The sequence below is a fragment of the Ranitomeya imitator genome, chromosome 5 (genome assembly GCF_032444005.1).
Source record: "Ranitomeya imitator isolate aRanImi1 chromosome 5, aRanImi1.pri, whole genome shotgun sequence".
In the NCBI taxonomy this organism is placed as follows: Eukaryota; Metazoa; Chordata; class Amphibia; order Anura; family Dendrobatidae; genus Ranitomeya; species Ranitomeya imitator.
The window spans coordinates 663,576,735-663,593,429 of NC_091286.1; the positions used below are offsets into that span (position 1 = coordinate 663,576,735).

The following is a 16,695-nucleotide window of genomic DNA, read 5'->3' on the forward strand; positions in this document are numbered from 1 at the left end:
GCTCCTGCGCTATAAATAAATAATTTAAAAAAACGGCGTGGGTTCCCCCTAATTTTGAAAACCAGCCAGACAAAACTCACAGCTGGGGGCTGCAACCCCCAGCTGTCAGCTTCAGCAAGGCTAGTTATCAAGAATAGAGGGGTCCTCATGCTTTATTTTTAAATAATTTAAATAAATAATTTTAAAAAATGGCATGGGGTCCCCCTCAATTTTTGACAACCAGCATTGCTAAAGCTCACAGCTGGGTGCTGGTATTCTCAGGCTGCTAAGGGGCCATTGATATTGGCCCCCCAACCTAAAAATAGAAGCCTGCTGCTGCCCAGAAAAGGTGCATCTATTAGATGCGCCAATTCTGGCTCTTTGCCCGGCTCTTTCCACTTGCCCTTTAGTGGTGGCAAGCGGGGTAATGAGAGGTTAGGGTACCGTCACATTAAGCGACGTGGCAGCGATATAGACAACGATGCCGATCACTGCAGTGTCGCTGTGTGGTCGCTGGAGAGCTGTCACACAGACAGCTCTCCAGCGACCAACGATGCCGAGGTCCCCGGGTAACCAGGGTAAACATCGGGTTACTAAGCGTAGGGCCGCGCTTAGTAACCCAATGTTTACCCTGGTTAAAAAAAACAAACACTACATACTTACATTCCGGTGTCTGTCGCATCCCTCACAGTCAGCTTCCCGCACTGACTGTGAGCGCCGGCCGGCCGTAAAGCAGAGCACAGCGGTGACGTCACCGCTGTGCTTTACGGCCAGCGCTCACAGTCAGTGCGGGAAGCTGACTGCGAGGGACGCGACAGACACTGGAATGTAAGTATGTAGTGTTTGTTTTTTTAGGTAACGAGGGTAAACATCGGGTTACTAAGTGCGGCCCTGCGCTTAGTAACCCGATGTTTACCCTGGTTACAAGTGAAGACATTGCTGAATCGGCATCACACACGCCGATTCAGCGATGTCAGCGGGTGATCCAGCGACGAAATAAAGTTCTGACCTTCTAGCTCCGACCAGCAATCTCACAGCAGGATCCTGATCGCTGCTGCGTGTCAAACACAACAATATCGCTATCCAAGACACTGCAACGTCACGGATCGCTATCGTTATCGTTCTAAAGTCGCTCAGTGTGAAGGTACCTTTAATGTCACCTTGCTATTGTAAGGTGACATTAAGCCGGCTTAGTAATGGAGAGGCGTCAATAAGACACCTATCCATTACTAATCCTAAAGTAACTAAAGAGTATAAATAAACACACACACATGCAGAAAAAGTATTTTAATAAAATAAAACACCACACAGTTTTGACCATCTTTTTATTGTTCTGCCATTCCAAAGCGAAGCCCTCGATCTTCTGCAATAAAAATAAAAAAAATAAAAAAGCAAAAGTATACTCCCTGATCTGTCGTAGTCCAATATATCGAGTGTCCCACGCAGTCTCTGTGGAAGATAAAGCTTACAACTGGGGGCGCTGCTAATGTGACCGCTGCCGGCTCTAAGTACTGGGGAATGAATGGGACGGAGTGGGCGCAGGCTCGGTAACTAGCGGTGACGTCACCGAGCCTGCGCTCCCTCACAGCCTGACCGGAGGTAACCTCTGCACCATGGGAAAATGCAGGGGAAGAGGATACCGCAGTAAATGTATCTATTCTATTCTATCAATCTATTCTATCTATGCTATTCTATCCATTCTATCTATTCTATGAATCGATGTATTCTATCAATCTATCTATTCATTCTATCTATTCTATCAATCTATCTATTCTATGTTTTCATTCTATCTACAGGAAGTTTTTTTTATTTTCTCTGTGTTCACTCAACTTTATTGGCAGGCACAAAGAGAAAAAAAAGGCAGGAAAAAAAGGCAACAAAAGCGCACCTAAACCTGCGTTTTTGGCGCAGCTACTTTCCTGCCAAGATGATCAGGTTTTGCTGCAGAAAAAAAATGCAGCAAAAACGCCCTGTGTGAACTTACCTTACGAGACCAGTGTAGCTTAATCAATCACTTGTACCAGTTTTTTTCTTTTACATTGGCAGCTTACCTTCAGAACACTCTGATTTAATAAAACTGCGGTTTCGTACACCAGATTTAATGACTGTCAAGCAATAACACGATGCACTAAATTCACGGTGAGACACACACCTATTTGAACTTTATAGGCTGGTGTTTTCACATCCCTCCCCGACTTCCAGCTTCTACCACTTTGGCGGAGCTGCCCAAAACTGTAGTGAAAACTCCAGGAGTTGAAAAAATTTTGTGAGGCTCCTAGTTGAAGAGATTTTTTTTTGTGACTTTTCAAAATGTGTTTCACCAGTTTTCTGTGACAAACACTGATGAACCAGGGCCATTATGTTAAGTTGATCATCATAAGGGAGTTCTGTAATCAAGACTCAGCGTCCACCAACAGGTCATGTTTTCAGGATTTCCTTAGCATTGCACAGGTGATGGAATTATTGTCAAAGTATCAGAAATTGCCACAAGGTTCTTCACCTGTGTAATACCAAGGAAATCCTGAAAACATGCTCTGTTTGGGAAACTTGAGGACCGGATTTAAGGAGAAAGAGAGAAATAGGACCCTGTTGACCATAAAACCTTTCAGTCTACAAAAAATGCAAATTGTCTCTTCAGAGAGGAAGAGGACTAGAACTCTAGTTCCACGTGTTGGAAGCAACAATCCTAACAGTCAATGTCGAGCCTTATCACATGACTTAGAATAAGAGCCAAACCAGATCTCAATTTACAGACACTGTGTTTCGAGGTTCTGCCCCTCGTCAGTGCAAAGTGGAGATCTGGTCCACTCTACAAAAGAGAAAGACTTACCCACTGATTCTGGAGATGGAAAACAACTCTGCCATACAAACTGTGCACCACTGGGAACCACTGGTTTGTGATGTCCCAGGTACTGACCACCACTGTACAAGGTATGGTAATCCATTAGATGTTATAGATGTAGGGCTTTATGGGGAGACCACAAAGCAAAATAATGTTAGACCACTATCTGATACTTCAACTGTGTGGGAAATGGTGCTGAAAAAGTTTTTTGTGAACTGTGAATATAATCTTTGAATGTTCAAATTTGTGTGAAAACACAAATATCAAGAAATTTAACTCAAAATCGACCCTTTGCATAGGCAAATCTAGCTATCTGTACAACTATCTCTGTGATTTAAGCACTGGTCAATCTTGTGGCACTCCAACAAGGCTAATTTTTATCCGCCATTGCTGGTTAATGGGAAGCTCTTTGATAAAAAGTTCACCTTGACTCTGGGGCAACCTGAACACACCACTGACATGCTATTTAGGTAAAGGACTAGGGATGTAGACTACATTTTGTGAAAGAAAACCTGGCTATACCTCAGCCCTATCTGTGCTGGAGCTATGTACTGTAGAAGCAAATTACATCATGCTTCAGTGTTATATCCAAAGAAAAGTGAAAGAGAAAGCCAAAACAAGAAATACAGTACTGTGCAAAAGTGTTAGACAAGTGCAGCAAAAAAGCTGAAAAATAAATCAACAAAATGTAACGTGAAGGAACAATTAATGAATCTTACTCACGTCAATATTTGGGTTGACTGCCCTTCGTCTTCAAAGCAGCATCAATACTTTTCAGGCCACTTACACACAGTTTTTGAAGGTTCTCTGTAGGGAGGTTGTTTCAAGCATCTTGGAGGACCAACCACAATTCTCCCGTGAATAAAGGCTTGGACAAATCCTTCTCAACACCATACAATCTTGGCGTACATAGAGAAACAGCTATAGGCTTTGTGGGGGCCATATCAAAAATTCCAGGACCCTTTGTTCTTCTTTACACAGAAGATAGCTCGTAATGACATTGGTTGGATGTTGGGAGTAGTGGTCCGGCCGCAGAATAAATTTGGAGCCAATCGGACACTTACATGGTGGATAGTGTAGGCAGTGTACCTAGAAGAACTGATGCTGTTTTAGGAAGCAAAGAGTGGTCACACCAAATATTGAAGTGATTTAGATCACTAATTTTAATGAAAAAAAAAATAAACTATTAACTCTTTTGTGTTTGAAAGCAGTCTCAGTTTATTGCTACAATATTTTGTTGCCCAGCTGACGTTGCACAGTACTGTACTTGATTGTATAAATTCACAGGACAAGGTTTAAAAAAGGAATGGAAGGTAAACTCAGCGTGAGAGGACAGCACATGTGTGTAAAAGAAGGACAGAATAATATTAGGGTTGTATAAAGATGATGAATATGGATTGCCAAATGCTACTCTACGTAGAGAAACCGGAAAAACTAGCAGAAAAAAAGAGTGTTCAGCAGTACATACATCTGGCAACAGCAGGAGAGGGATGGCAAAAAAAAAAATGCAAAGACTGGAGCCAGGATGAGAAGAGATGGTCAACAATGGGATACAGTCCAAACACACAAAGTAACCAACAATTGCATGGAATGAAGATTAATGCGATGTAAAAAACCAAAGGCCACAGTTTAGTTCAATTAGTGGGCATGCATACCCATTGTTGCCTCCTCGCACTGTTATAGCGCCATCACGGGTGCACGTTTCGCTGCATGCCTCTGTCACTCCTAGACATGGCCAAATACAGTTCTTTTCCTGTCACTCATTGTGACCTAAACCTCCTGCCACTTCTTGTGGCCAGATCTCCAGATTGTTACTGGTATTGGAGTGCCAACTTGAATTTTGGGTGAGCTTGTCTTACAGTTAGGCTATGTGCACACGTTGCGGATTAGGCTTAGGAATTTCTGGTGCGAATTCTGCCTCTCCTGGCAGAAAACGCAGCTGCGGATTTGTCGCGTTTTTTGTTCGGTTCCGCAGCGGTTTTTGTGCGTTTTTGCTGCGGTTTTCTTGCGGGTTTGCTGCGTTTCTTACCCCTGCGGTTTTCTATAAGGGAATGGGTACAAAAACGCTGCAGATTCACAAAAAAGAAGTGACATGCTACTTCTTTTAAACCGCAGCGTTTCTACAGCGGATTTTCCGCAAAGTGTGCACAGCCTTTTTTTTCTCATTGATTTACATTGTACTGAAAATGAATTGTGGATCTGCAGCGTTTCTGCACCTCAAAAAACGCTGTGGATCCGCAGAGAATCCGCAACGTGTGCACATACCCTTATATTCCACTGTTGTGTGTCTGGTCTCAACGTTCAAAGCACTGCAGGAAATACTGACCAGAACTCTCTATCATTCTCCATCATTTGCTTTGATACAGTGTTGATGCTTCTTGAGAGCCACATTTTGTAACCTACGGCAAAGAAACCCAAAACAACCAAACCAAACCAGTTAGTTCATAGAAACGCTCTTTCCTACTTATCTGATCACCCGACGTACCAGCAAACTGCTCAATTATTTGTACTTGAATTAAAATCCTCATTATCAACAGCACATTTGCACAGGTGGTATTAAAGGATAGTACTATTGTAAAATATTAGCAAATTATCTTCCATGTTAATGAGTGTTATGTTCACACCGGTTACCCTTGCCCAATAAATATCTGCTGATCTACATGTGCATTGTCTATTGACGCTTGCTAACAGGTCGAAATCAGCCAATCTTAAATTACCTAAAGACTAATATCTTCAATATTGCAAACTTCACTCTTTTTCCACCAATGCTTTTCTTGCGTTGCACTACTTTTCTAGATTGCACTACCTAGACAGTGAGGAAAATTCCCAGCTACCTCAGTTGCCAGGCAGGAATTTCATAATCTAACCTTTCACCGTTCTCCTTTTCTGTGTTTTTCCTTGGAATCTGGTCCATTCCTTTATCTATTCCCAAACACTCCCTCCTCAGGAGGCCTTTATACCAAATACACAGATGGCAAACTATGTGAAGAATTCTTAAAAACAACTTTTATTCTTAATACCCAATAAAATGTGAGTATCTAGACAGTCAAAAAGTGGGGTAGTGATTTCTTGTCCATACACTCACCCCAAATGTCAGGTATTGACGGTATGCAGTGATGATTGTCTAGATATTCACATATTATTGAGTATTAGGAATAAAAGTTGGTTTTAAGAATTCTTCACTTAGTTTTCTATATAGATTGATATTTAAGTGAAAATTTCATTTCCAGTATAACGGCTATCTACAAATACGCAGATACTGGCTGGTGACCGGTTAATGCAGCTTTACAGGAACACCAATATTTAATGTACAGACGGCTGCACCGTACAATACCGGCATATTTAACCCTTTGTGTTTCCCCTATTTCCTCATAGATTGTAAGCTCTTGTGATCGGAGCCCTCACTCCTCCTGTGTGATTTGTTGGGCTGTGCGTGATACTGTCTGTACATGTCCCTCTGAACTGTGAAGTTCTGGCATCGTATAAAAACTAATTACTATCGTGATCACTATTATTAAAAAAAATAATTATAACTAGTATTATTAAAAAAACGTCACGTTGACAGATTTATACTTGTGGCTAAGTTTATAGCATTTCATTACTACACAGACTTAATTTCGAAATGCTTTCTGTGGGTGCAGGAACATAAGAAAAAAAATTATTTTGGGGGCAAAACAAGAAAGACCGGGGGTAAAAGTAAAAAACCCACTGTTTTGCAACAATTTCCAAAAATCTGCACCACTCCCACAACAAACATGTGAACAAAACCTTACAGCCTTATTGTGCCTTGTGTTTTTGCAGCTCGCAAAGACGTATGGCCCGGTGTACAGTATAAAGATAGGAGTCCAGAAGATGATTGTGCTGTGCGGATATGACGTAGTGAAAGAAGCTCTCATCACCCAGGCGGAGGTCTTCTCGGACAGACCCTACATGCCGGTTTTCTATGATATAACAAGAGGAAATGGTAACATATATGTTATATGATATAAATGTTAAGGGAAATGATGAAATGAAGAGTAAACCTCAGTTTTCTTTGGCAAATTTTGCTTATTTTCTATAAAGAAATTGTATTTTATTTACTTTTAAAGGGAATCTGTTAAGACCATTTTACTAATCAAACTTGTGGAATGGCTGTATAAATCGCAGGGCAAAAATAAAAATGTCAAAGCAAAATTAAGACCTCTAAACACTATCACAATGTGAATGGTGTCATATAAAAAAACCTCACCAGTAGTTTTTGTATCAATATTTTAATCAGACGGTTCTTCTAATCAGGCGGCATCCATTAGGATAGATGTTGTGTGGCAGCTTTACTTTTCGCGTTTGTTCTCAATGCCCAAGATGTTCCTCTCCAAATAAAAGTTGTGATTCTCTAAAAATCGGAAAAGCCAAAACATAATGTAAAACCATTGACGAGTGTAAAACTCAATTAGCATTCTTCGAAAAGATATTGGACCATTTTGGAAATCACAAATCATGGTTTACCGTTCAGCCAGATTCATGTCCCTCGAAGAAGATGACAGGATCAAACCCTGGATCAGGAAGACGCTCAGTGTATGTATTTTGCCCATTGCAAAGACATTACGATCCTAATTAATTAAGTCTTAATGAGGGACATGCAGGAATAAGATGCTCCGTATGCCTCACCAGGAATGCTACTACAGTCACTGAAGGTCCTGGATCCACTCCAACTTTGCCTATTTTTACAGAGCTGCCCAAAACTGGCAAATAATGCTAATTTTCTGCTCAACTTTGCATTTGTAAACATTTACTGTTTGTGTGTGCAATTTTTTAGTCTTTTATTGGAACTTTTATTTCTATTTTTGTTACTATTTTTTGCATCTTTTATATTTTGTTCCTATTATTTTATAATCTAAAAAAATTAATAACTGTTTTGTAGTATTCGATGTTCTAGGGCTTAGAAATCAAGCTTTCTAGGGATTGTCCACTTTTGCAAAGGCATTTATTATTCTTTTTTTATTATAGCATGTATTTGGGGATAAAAATCATTATTGCATTTAGGTTTCATTAAAATGTTTGCACTGTTTGACTTTTACAGGATCTCTGCTTCACTGCACATTCAACTTTGATGTAGTCTGTGGCTATAAATCAGCTATGAAAAACTCTGAAAAAAACCCCCATAAAAGAATTAAAAACTCTGCCGTCATTCAATAATTGACAATTTTTCAGTTTATCTATTCTGCAGCCAGCAATAGAAGGTACAACACAGAGGTATTAAAAAGTAAATGGTACTACATTTTTTAATGAAACCTATTTGAAAAATGATTTATAGTCACAAATGCTTTCATTTAAATAACAAATAAGCCCCCAAATGTGGACAACTCCTTTAAAGACTTTGAAGATTAGCCCGTAAGATTATATGTTGGGTATGTTGATGAACTCCAACCGCGTCAACCCTTCTCTCAATGCTTTTACAATGCTTCCAGTTTAGGCTGGTTTCACACTTGTGTTTCACTGCACTGCGGATGACGGCGTACTTTCTCCTTGCTTTCTTGCTTCAAATATTAACCCCTTTACCACCGAGGGTGGTTTGCACGTTAATGACCAATTTTTACAATTCTGACCACTGTCCCTTTTTGAGGTTATAACTCTGGAACGCTTCAACGGATCCCGGTGATTCTGACACTGTTGTCTCGTGACATATTGTACTTCATGATAGTGGTAAAAATTCTTTGATAGTACCTGCGTTTATTTGTGAAAAAAACAAATTTGGCGAAAATTATGAAAATTTCGCAATTTTCCAACTTTGAATTTTTATGCAATTAAATCACAGAGATATGTCACACAAAATACTTAATAAGTAACATTTCCCACATGTCTTCTTTACATCAGCACAATTTTGGAACCAAAATTTTTTTTTGTTAGGGAGTTATAAGGGTTAAAAGTTGACCAGCAATTTCTCATTTTTACAACACCATTTTTTTTTAGGGACCACATCTCATTTGAAGCCATTTTGAGGGGTCTGTATGATAGAAAATACCCAAGTATGACACCATTCTAAAAACTGCACCCCTCATGGTGCTCAAAACCATATTCAAGAAGTTTATTAACCCTTCTGGTGCTTCACAGGAATTTTTGGAATGTTTAAATAAAAATGAACATTTAACTTTTTTTCACAAAAAATTTACTTCAGCTCCAATTTGTTATATTTTGCTAAGGGTAACAGGAGAAAATGGACCCCAAAAGTTGTTGTACAATTTGTCCTGAGTACACCGATACCCCATATGTGGGGGTAAATCACTGTTTGGGCGCATGGGAGAGCTCGGAAGGGAAGGAGCGCCATTTGACTTTTCAATGCAAAATTGACAGGAATTGAGATGGGACGCCATGTTGTGTTTGGAGAGCCACTGATGTGCCTAAACATTGAAACCCCCCACAAGTGACACCATTTTGGAAAGTAGACCCGATAAGAAACTTATCTAGAGGTGTGGTGAGCACTTTGACCCACCAAGTGCTTCACAGAAGTTTATAATGCAGAACCGTAAAAATAAAAAATCATATTTTTTCACAAAAATTATCTTTTTGCCCCAATGTTTTATTTTCCCAAGGGTAAGAGAAGAAATTGGACCCCAAAAGTTGTTGTACAATTTGTCCTGGGTACGCTTATACCCCATATGTGGGGGTAAACGACTGTTTGGGCGCATGGGAGAGCTCGTAAGGGAAGGAGCGCCGTTTGACTTTTAAATGCAAAATTGACAGGAATTGAGATGGGACGCCATGTTGCGTTTAGAGAGACACTACAGTTTATAATGCAGAGCCGTGAAAATAAAAAATCTTTTTTTTTTCCCACAAAAATTATTTTTTAGCCCCCAGTTTTGTATTTTCCCTGCGGGGAGCATCCCTATACCGCCGGCACATCGCGATCATCTTTGATCGCGGTGTGCCAGGGGTTAATGTGCCGGGGGCGGTCTGTGACCGCTCCTGGCATATAGTGCCGGATGTCAGCTGCGATAAACAGCTGACACCCGGCCGCGATCGGCGGCGCTCCCCCCGTGAGCGCTGCCGATCGCATATGACGTACTATCCCGTCGGTGGTCATAGGGGCCCACCCCACCTCGACGGGATAGTACGTCTAATGTCAGAAAGGGGTTAATGATAGTTACGTAGGCGGCGGTAGGCGGAGCCTGGGCGGAGCTTCATGGAGGAAGCAAGGAGGAAGTACATTGCCATCCACAGCGCAATAAAATGCAAGTGTGAAACCAGCCTTAGGTAATTATCATAGAATCATAGAATGGTATAGTTGGGAGGAACCTCCTGGGTCATCTGGTCCAACCCTCTGCTCAATGCAGGATTCACTAAACCATCTCAGACATATGTCTGTCCAGCCTCTGTTTGAAGACTTCCATTGGAGGAAAACTCACCACCTCTCGTGGCAGCCTGTTCCTCTCATTGATCACCCTCACCGTCAAAAAGTTTTTTCTAATAATAAAAACATACCATCTATCTACCAGTTGCCAGAACGGGTACACATGCCCTCCAATCCATTCAACCACTTGATCATGGCTAGAAGTAATTAAATGGAGAGGTTGGGGGCACTGATAAGGATAGTTGAGCACAGATGAGACCCCAAAAATCTCCGACTTGTTTTTCAAAAAGTAAGGACCCATTTAAAGAGGACCTGTCAGGAGTGCCAAAAAAATTTGTTATTATATTGTATCGCTGTGAATACTTTTCTGCCCAATGATGACAGAAGTATTCTAGGAGTGATACTTTTATTGGCTAACCAGAAAATAACATATTATTTTCTGGTTAGCCAATAAAGGTATCACTCCTAGAATACTTCTGTCATCATTGGGCAGAAAAGTATTCACATCGATTTTTCTGGCTAACACGGTACCACAATACAATTTGTTATTGTACATCATCTATTATATGGTAAAAATCTCAAAGTTCCCTTGATTCAGCCTCTCTTTTAAGTTTTGCACTGCATCGCTCCATTGTAAAGATAACCCCTTTTGTTTTTACTTGAGCACAGTATGTGATATCTCTACTTTGCATTCTGACTGGGTGTTTTAAACAATGTAATTTTATATACATCGTATATTATCTTTCATCATCTTTCCTCCATCTCATAGATCTTCCTTCCCTGACCTATCTATTACAATTAACGACATCACGCTTTCCCCCGTATTGGAAGTCCGTTGCCTCGGAGTAACCCTTGACTCTGCCCTGTCCTTCAAATCGCACATCCAAGCTCATTCCACCTTCTGTTGCCTCCAGCTCAAAAATACCTGCAGAATCCGTCCTTTCCTCAACCTTCAATATACTCAAATTTTTGTGCATGCCCTCATCATCTCCCGCCTTGACTACTGCAACATCCTTCTCTGTGGCCTCCCTGCTAATACCCTTGCACCTCTCCAGTCCATCCTTAACTCTGCTGCCTGACTAATTCACCTCTCTCCTTGCTACTCCTCCGCTTACCCCTCTGCAAATCTCTTCACTGGCTCCCATTCCCTCAGTGTATCCAGTTCAAATTACTAATACTGACCTACAAAGCCATCCATAACCTGTCTCCTCCATATATCTCTGAACTAATCTCCCAATATCTACCCTCACGTAATCTTCAGTCCTCCCAAGACCTCCTTCTCTCCTCCACACTTATCCGCTCCTCACCCAACTGCCTCCAAGACTTCTCCAGAATATCCCCCATCCTCTGGAATTCTGTGCCCTAACACATCCGACTATCAACCACATTCGGATCCTTCAAACGGAACCTGAAATCCCACCTCTTCAGGAAAGCTTACAGCCTGCACTGACCCCGCTGCCTCCTCACCACTACCGAAGCTACCGCCTCACCAACAGTGGAGCTCCTGCAACCCTCAACCTATTGTCTCCATCCCCACCATCCTGTAGAATGTAAGCCCGCAAGGGCAGGGTCCTCGCCCCTCTGTATCAGTCTGTCATTGTTAGTTTGTTTACTGTAAGTGATATCTGTAATTTGTATGTAACTCATTCTCATATATAGCACCATGGAATCAATGGTGCTATATAAATAAGTAATAATAATAATTATAAACAAGCTAAATTTTGTGTTAAGTATGTCTATTCTTCAGGTGTTACTTACTCTAATGGAGATAATTGGAAAACCATGAGACAATTCACTATTTCTACTTTACGTGATTTCGGTATGGGGACAAGAACCATAGAAGACAAGATTAATGAGGAAACCAATTATTTAGTGCAAGCATTTAACTCTTACAAAGGTCAGTCATGAGTATTATTATGCTAAAGTGTACACATGATGGTGATCCAATACAATCCCAAATAACTCATCAAATATAAAGTAAGGACCACAGGCTGATTGTGGGAAATAGTATGAAGAAAAGGATAACCACTATAACACTGCCCGCTGCCTCCTATGGAAAGGAATATAACTACTATAATGGTGCCCCTTTTGCACAAGTATATAACTACTATAATACTGCCCCCTATAAACAGGAATATAACTACTATAATACTGCTCCTATGTACAAGAATATAACTACTATAATACTGCTCCCTATGTACAAGAATATAACTACTATAATACTGCCCCTATGTACAAGAATATAACTACTATAATACTATCCCCTATAAACAAGAATGTAACTACTATAATACTATCCCCTATAAACAAGAATGTAACTACTATAATACTGCCCCTATGTACAAGAATATAACTACTATAATACATCATCAGGTTCTTTTTGAAGGTTTCCGTGGTAGGCAAAATTCTGATGTGTTGGGGTAGAAAGTTCCAGAATATGGGGAAGAAAGGAAGAAGTCTTGTATGCGGTTGTGGGTAGAAGAGATAAGAGGGGAGTAGAAAAGGAGATCTTGAGAGGAACGAAGGCTGCGTGTGGGTAAGTACCGGGAGACGAGGTCACAGATGTACAGAGGAGACCGGTTGTGGATAGCTTTGTATGACATGGTTAGGGTTTTGTAAATAAGTAAACAACAGCCGCACTCGAATTTTTGGTTTTTTCATATGCAATAAAGAAATGTATTTTGTTCACCACAGTAGTATTGCGAAGCCGGGGTCACCACAATCATATATAGGTATTGAGGTAACGTTTCGGCCCTGTTGTGGGCCTTTGTCAAACCTCACTAGAAAATAATGGAGATTACAAAATATTACTGATATGAACATTGAAATAAAACGGAAAAACAGAAAAATGAAGAAACAAAAAAACGTTGCTATACATGTACAACAACTGTTAGTTTGTAAGGCTATGTACAGTGATATCTACCCAATACAGACACTTTACATACATAAAGTATACAAAAAATATATACAAAAATTATATACAAAAACTATACAACTCATGCCAATAGCTGAAATAGTGAACAATACATTCATAGAGCTAACATGAAGATTGGCGTGGTGTCGACGAATGGCATCCAGAGGTAAGGTTCTAAGCACAACAATGCGAGTAATAGTGGTAAGGAAAAGGGCGACTAACCTTGTTGTAGAAAGAGAAAAGTGGAGGGTACCCCGAAGATGCGGGACAGGTAATAACATAAGGCAGGATCCAGAGAAAAACTGTAGAAAGGGAATGGTATAAGATTAAGTGGAATGAAGATATGTAAAAGGGGAAGAAGGGGATTGAAGGTACAAAACATACCGTTAGGCGAAGATGCAGAGAAAGGTAAATCAGGGAAGGGGAAAAAAATTCCCAGTATGCGCTGTAAGAAAATGCAAAGAGCAGGGATCAGCTGTGGTGTAGGCGGGAGGAACACAGCCTGAAGGGTAGGAAGGGAACAAGGGATAAAGACTACCTGCGGATCCGGTGTGCTGGCGTACCTGCGGTGGTATGTGGAGCCGTGGGACGTCAGTGGGGTTAATAAGGGGCAGCACCGGAAGTGCACAGCAGGAGTGAGGGCTGGAGCGCAGAGCCAGAGAGAGAAGTGCGACTGCGCACTCTGGGGTACAGGGCCAAGGGCTAGAATATGAAGCCGGCGCGGAGAATGCGACTGCGCACTAGTAAGGGAGCAGGAACGAGGGCTGGAGCGCAAAACGTCCGAAGGTGGCGCCTGCGCATTGGGAGAGTCGGGGGTAGCGGCGCAGAGCCAATCATGGCTCCTGCACAGAAGGGGGCAGGTTATAACAGAATGGGGCATACAAACGTCCGAGGGTGGCGCCTGCGCACTGAGAGGGTCGGGGTAGAGGCGCCGAGCCAAACATGGCTCCTGGACAGAAGGAGGAAGAGCAATAAGGGGAGCATGCGCAGTGCGAGACCCCAAGAGGGGAGAGAAGGGACACAAGCGCAGTCAGAGAGAGAGCGCTGAGAGGCAAGAAGAAGGCGGGCACCGGTATAGTGTGGGGATGGGCTATAGGTAAAGGCAGAAAGGAGCGTGATAGGAGCCATAGGGGGTATGGCAGAAGTAGTCAATATGGTGAATATAGTAAAAGGAGAACGCAGTGGAGATGGAGATGAAGAGATGAGAAGAAGATGAAGAAATAAAGGAAAATAATCGGGAATAAAAATAAAAATAATGATAATAATAAAAATTATAAAAAATAATAAGAGTGGGGCAATGAAAAAAATAAATAAAAAATAAAAAATATACAAAATAAATAAAATGTTATGTATTAAGAACAAAATGATGAGAAATAGTGAAAAATAATGAAAAATAATGATGATACTAGGAATAATAAGAGGGGAAAATTAATGGAAATAAAAATAAACAAATAAAAATAACAATAATGAAAAAAAGAAATAAAAAAGAATACAATAAAAAATAAAAATTAAAAATAAATATAAAAGTTGGGGGAAAAAAAACGGAAAAAAGGAAAAGTCAGGAAGTATATAGGGAAATAAATAAAACAAAAAAATAAAAAAATAAAAATAAAAATTAAAAATTAATACAAAATGGAAATTGTGGAACCAAAGTATAAGTAAAAAGCAACAAATGAAAAGTTTATTATTTTATTTTTGATTTGTAAAAATAAAAAATAAAAATAAAAATAAAAATAAAACTATGACCAAAATTGGGTAATAGGTACTTACCCCAGAAGGATGTGACAAATAGTGAGGGTCAGATGGCCTAAAAGTATTAAGAGAAGGTTAGTACGTGGAAAAGTAACAACGACAGTAAGTCAGCCCTTCCTAATAAAAACATGAAAATGCAGTAAAATACAAACTCAAAAGTATGTTACAATGAAGACTATGACCCTATAGCAGAGGACCGGAGGATCCACAGTATACCATCAGCAAACCAGATCAAGTTCACGGTTGAGGCCCTTTGGTGTGAGGGTCTGGAGGGTGTAGATCCAATGTGCTTCACGTTCCCTAAGCCGTTTGACGTGGTTACCACCCCTATGTGGTCTGTCCACCTGCTCAAGTACTTGGAATCGTAATTGTGAAATGGCGTGGTTGGCGGACGCAAAGTGATAGGGGAGAGGAAGCCACGTTTTCTTGCATCTTATGGTGGATTTGTGAGACGCAATCCGATCCCGGATATGTTGTCTCGTCTCACCGACATAAAGAAGTCCACAGGGGCATTTCACTACGTAAATGACATTATTGGAATCGCATGTGAAGAATCCATTGATTCTAAACTGTTTGCCAGAATGAGGGTGGGTGATTGAACCAGATTTTATGACATTTGAACAGCATGCACATCTCAAGCAAGGAAATGTACCATTCCTTTCGGTGCTGAGGAAGGTCTGTCTGGGCACTCTAGTGAAGCTACAAATGTCGGCTTTGACCACTTTGTCCCTAATGTTGTTAGGCCTACGTTTGCACATCAATGGAGGTGTGGAAAAAGCCTTAATGTGGGGGTATGCTTGTTTAAGAAGAGGTCAGTGCTTGCGAATAACGTCATACACCACGGGCATAACGAGATGGTGGGAGTGGACAAACGGGACTCTTTCAGGTTTGGGTTGAGTGCTTGGAGAAAAGGAGGGGTTTGTGGCCAACATTTTCTCTTCATTTAACAGACTCATAGGGTAATCCCTGGCTCTGAATTTTTGGGACATCTCTTCCAGCCGCTCTGGTAGTAGACTGGGTTTTGAAACAATGCGTGCTACACGCTTAAACTGAGAGCGAGGCAGGCTGTGTTTAGTAGAGATTGGGTGGCAACTTTGATAGTGGAGCAAACTATTAGAATCGGTGGGTTTAGAGAAGATATCCGTGGCGAGGCAGCCATTGGGTTCTCTTATGACCAAGGTGTCAAGGAAGGGTATCTGCATAAGGTTACTGTTTAATGTAAATTGTAGTTCTGGCCTAATAGAATTCAGGTATTCAGTGAACCTAAGTAAGGTGTCGTGTGGGCCCGTCCATAGACAAAAGATGTCGTCTATGAATCGGAGCCAGCATCGGCTATAGGTGCGGAACAGGGTATTGTTGTATACATAGGCATTCTCGTAGTTGTCCATGTAGATATTGGCGTATGCCGGTGCAACATTCGCACCCATGGCACCCATTGTTTCAAAACCCAGTCTACTACCAGAGCGGCTGGAAGAGATGTCCCAAAAATTCAGAGCCAGGGATTACCCTATGAGTCTGTTAAATGAAGAGAAAATGTTGGCCACAAACCCCTCCTTTTCTCGAAGCACTCAACCCAAACCTGAAAGAGTCCCGTTTGTCCACTCCCACCATCCCGTTATGCCCGTGGTGTATGACGTTATTCGCAAGCACTGACCTCTTCTTAAACAAGCATACCCCCACATTAAGGCTTTTTCCACACCTCCATTGATGTGCAAACGTAGGCCTAACAACATTAGGGACAAAGTGGTCAAAGCCGACATTGGTAGCTTCACTAGAGTGCCCAGACAGACCTTCCTCAGCACCGAAAGGAATGGTACATTTCCTTGCTTGAGATGTGCATGCTGTTCAAATGTCATAAAATCTGGTTCAATCACCCACCCT

General features: G+C 41.1%; 1 protein-coding gene across 1 annotated transcript in view; it reads left to right on the top strand.

Moving 5' to 3' along the window:
* The window catches only part of LOC138638715 (cytochrome P450 2K6-like), a 67,945-nt gene that overhangs the window by 8,585 nt on the left and 42,665 nt on the right, over positions 1 to 16,695 (top strand). The window contains exons 3-4 of the mRNA XM_069728232.1: positions 6,623 to 6,785; positions 11,896 to 12,045. Of these exons, the coding sequence (XP_069584333.1) occupies positions 6,623 to 6,785; positions 11,896 to 12,045 (313 nt within the window). The remainder of the gene's footprint in view (positions 1 to 6,622; positions 6,786 to 11,895; positions 12,046 to 16,695) is intronic.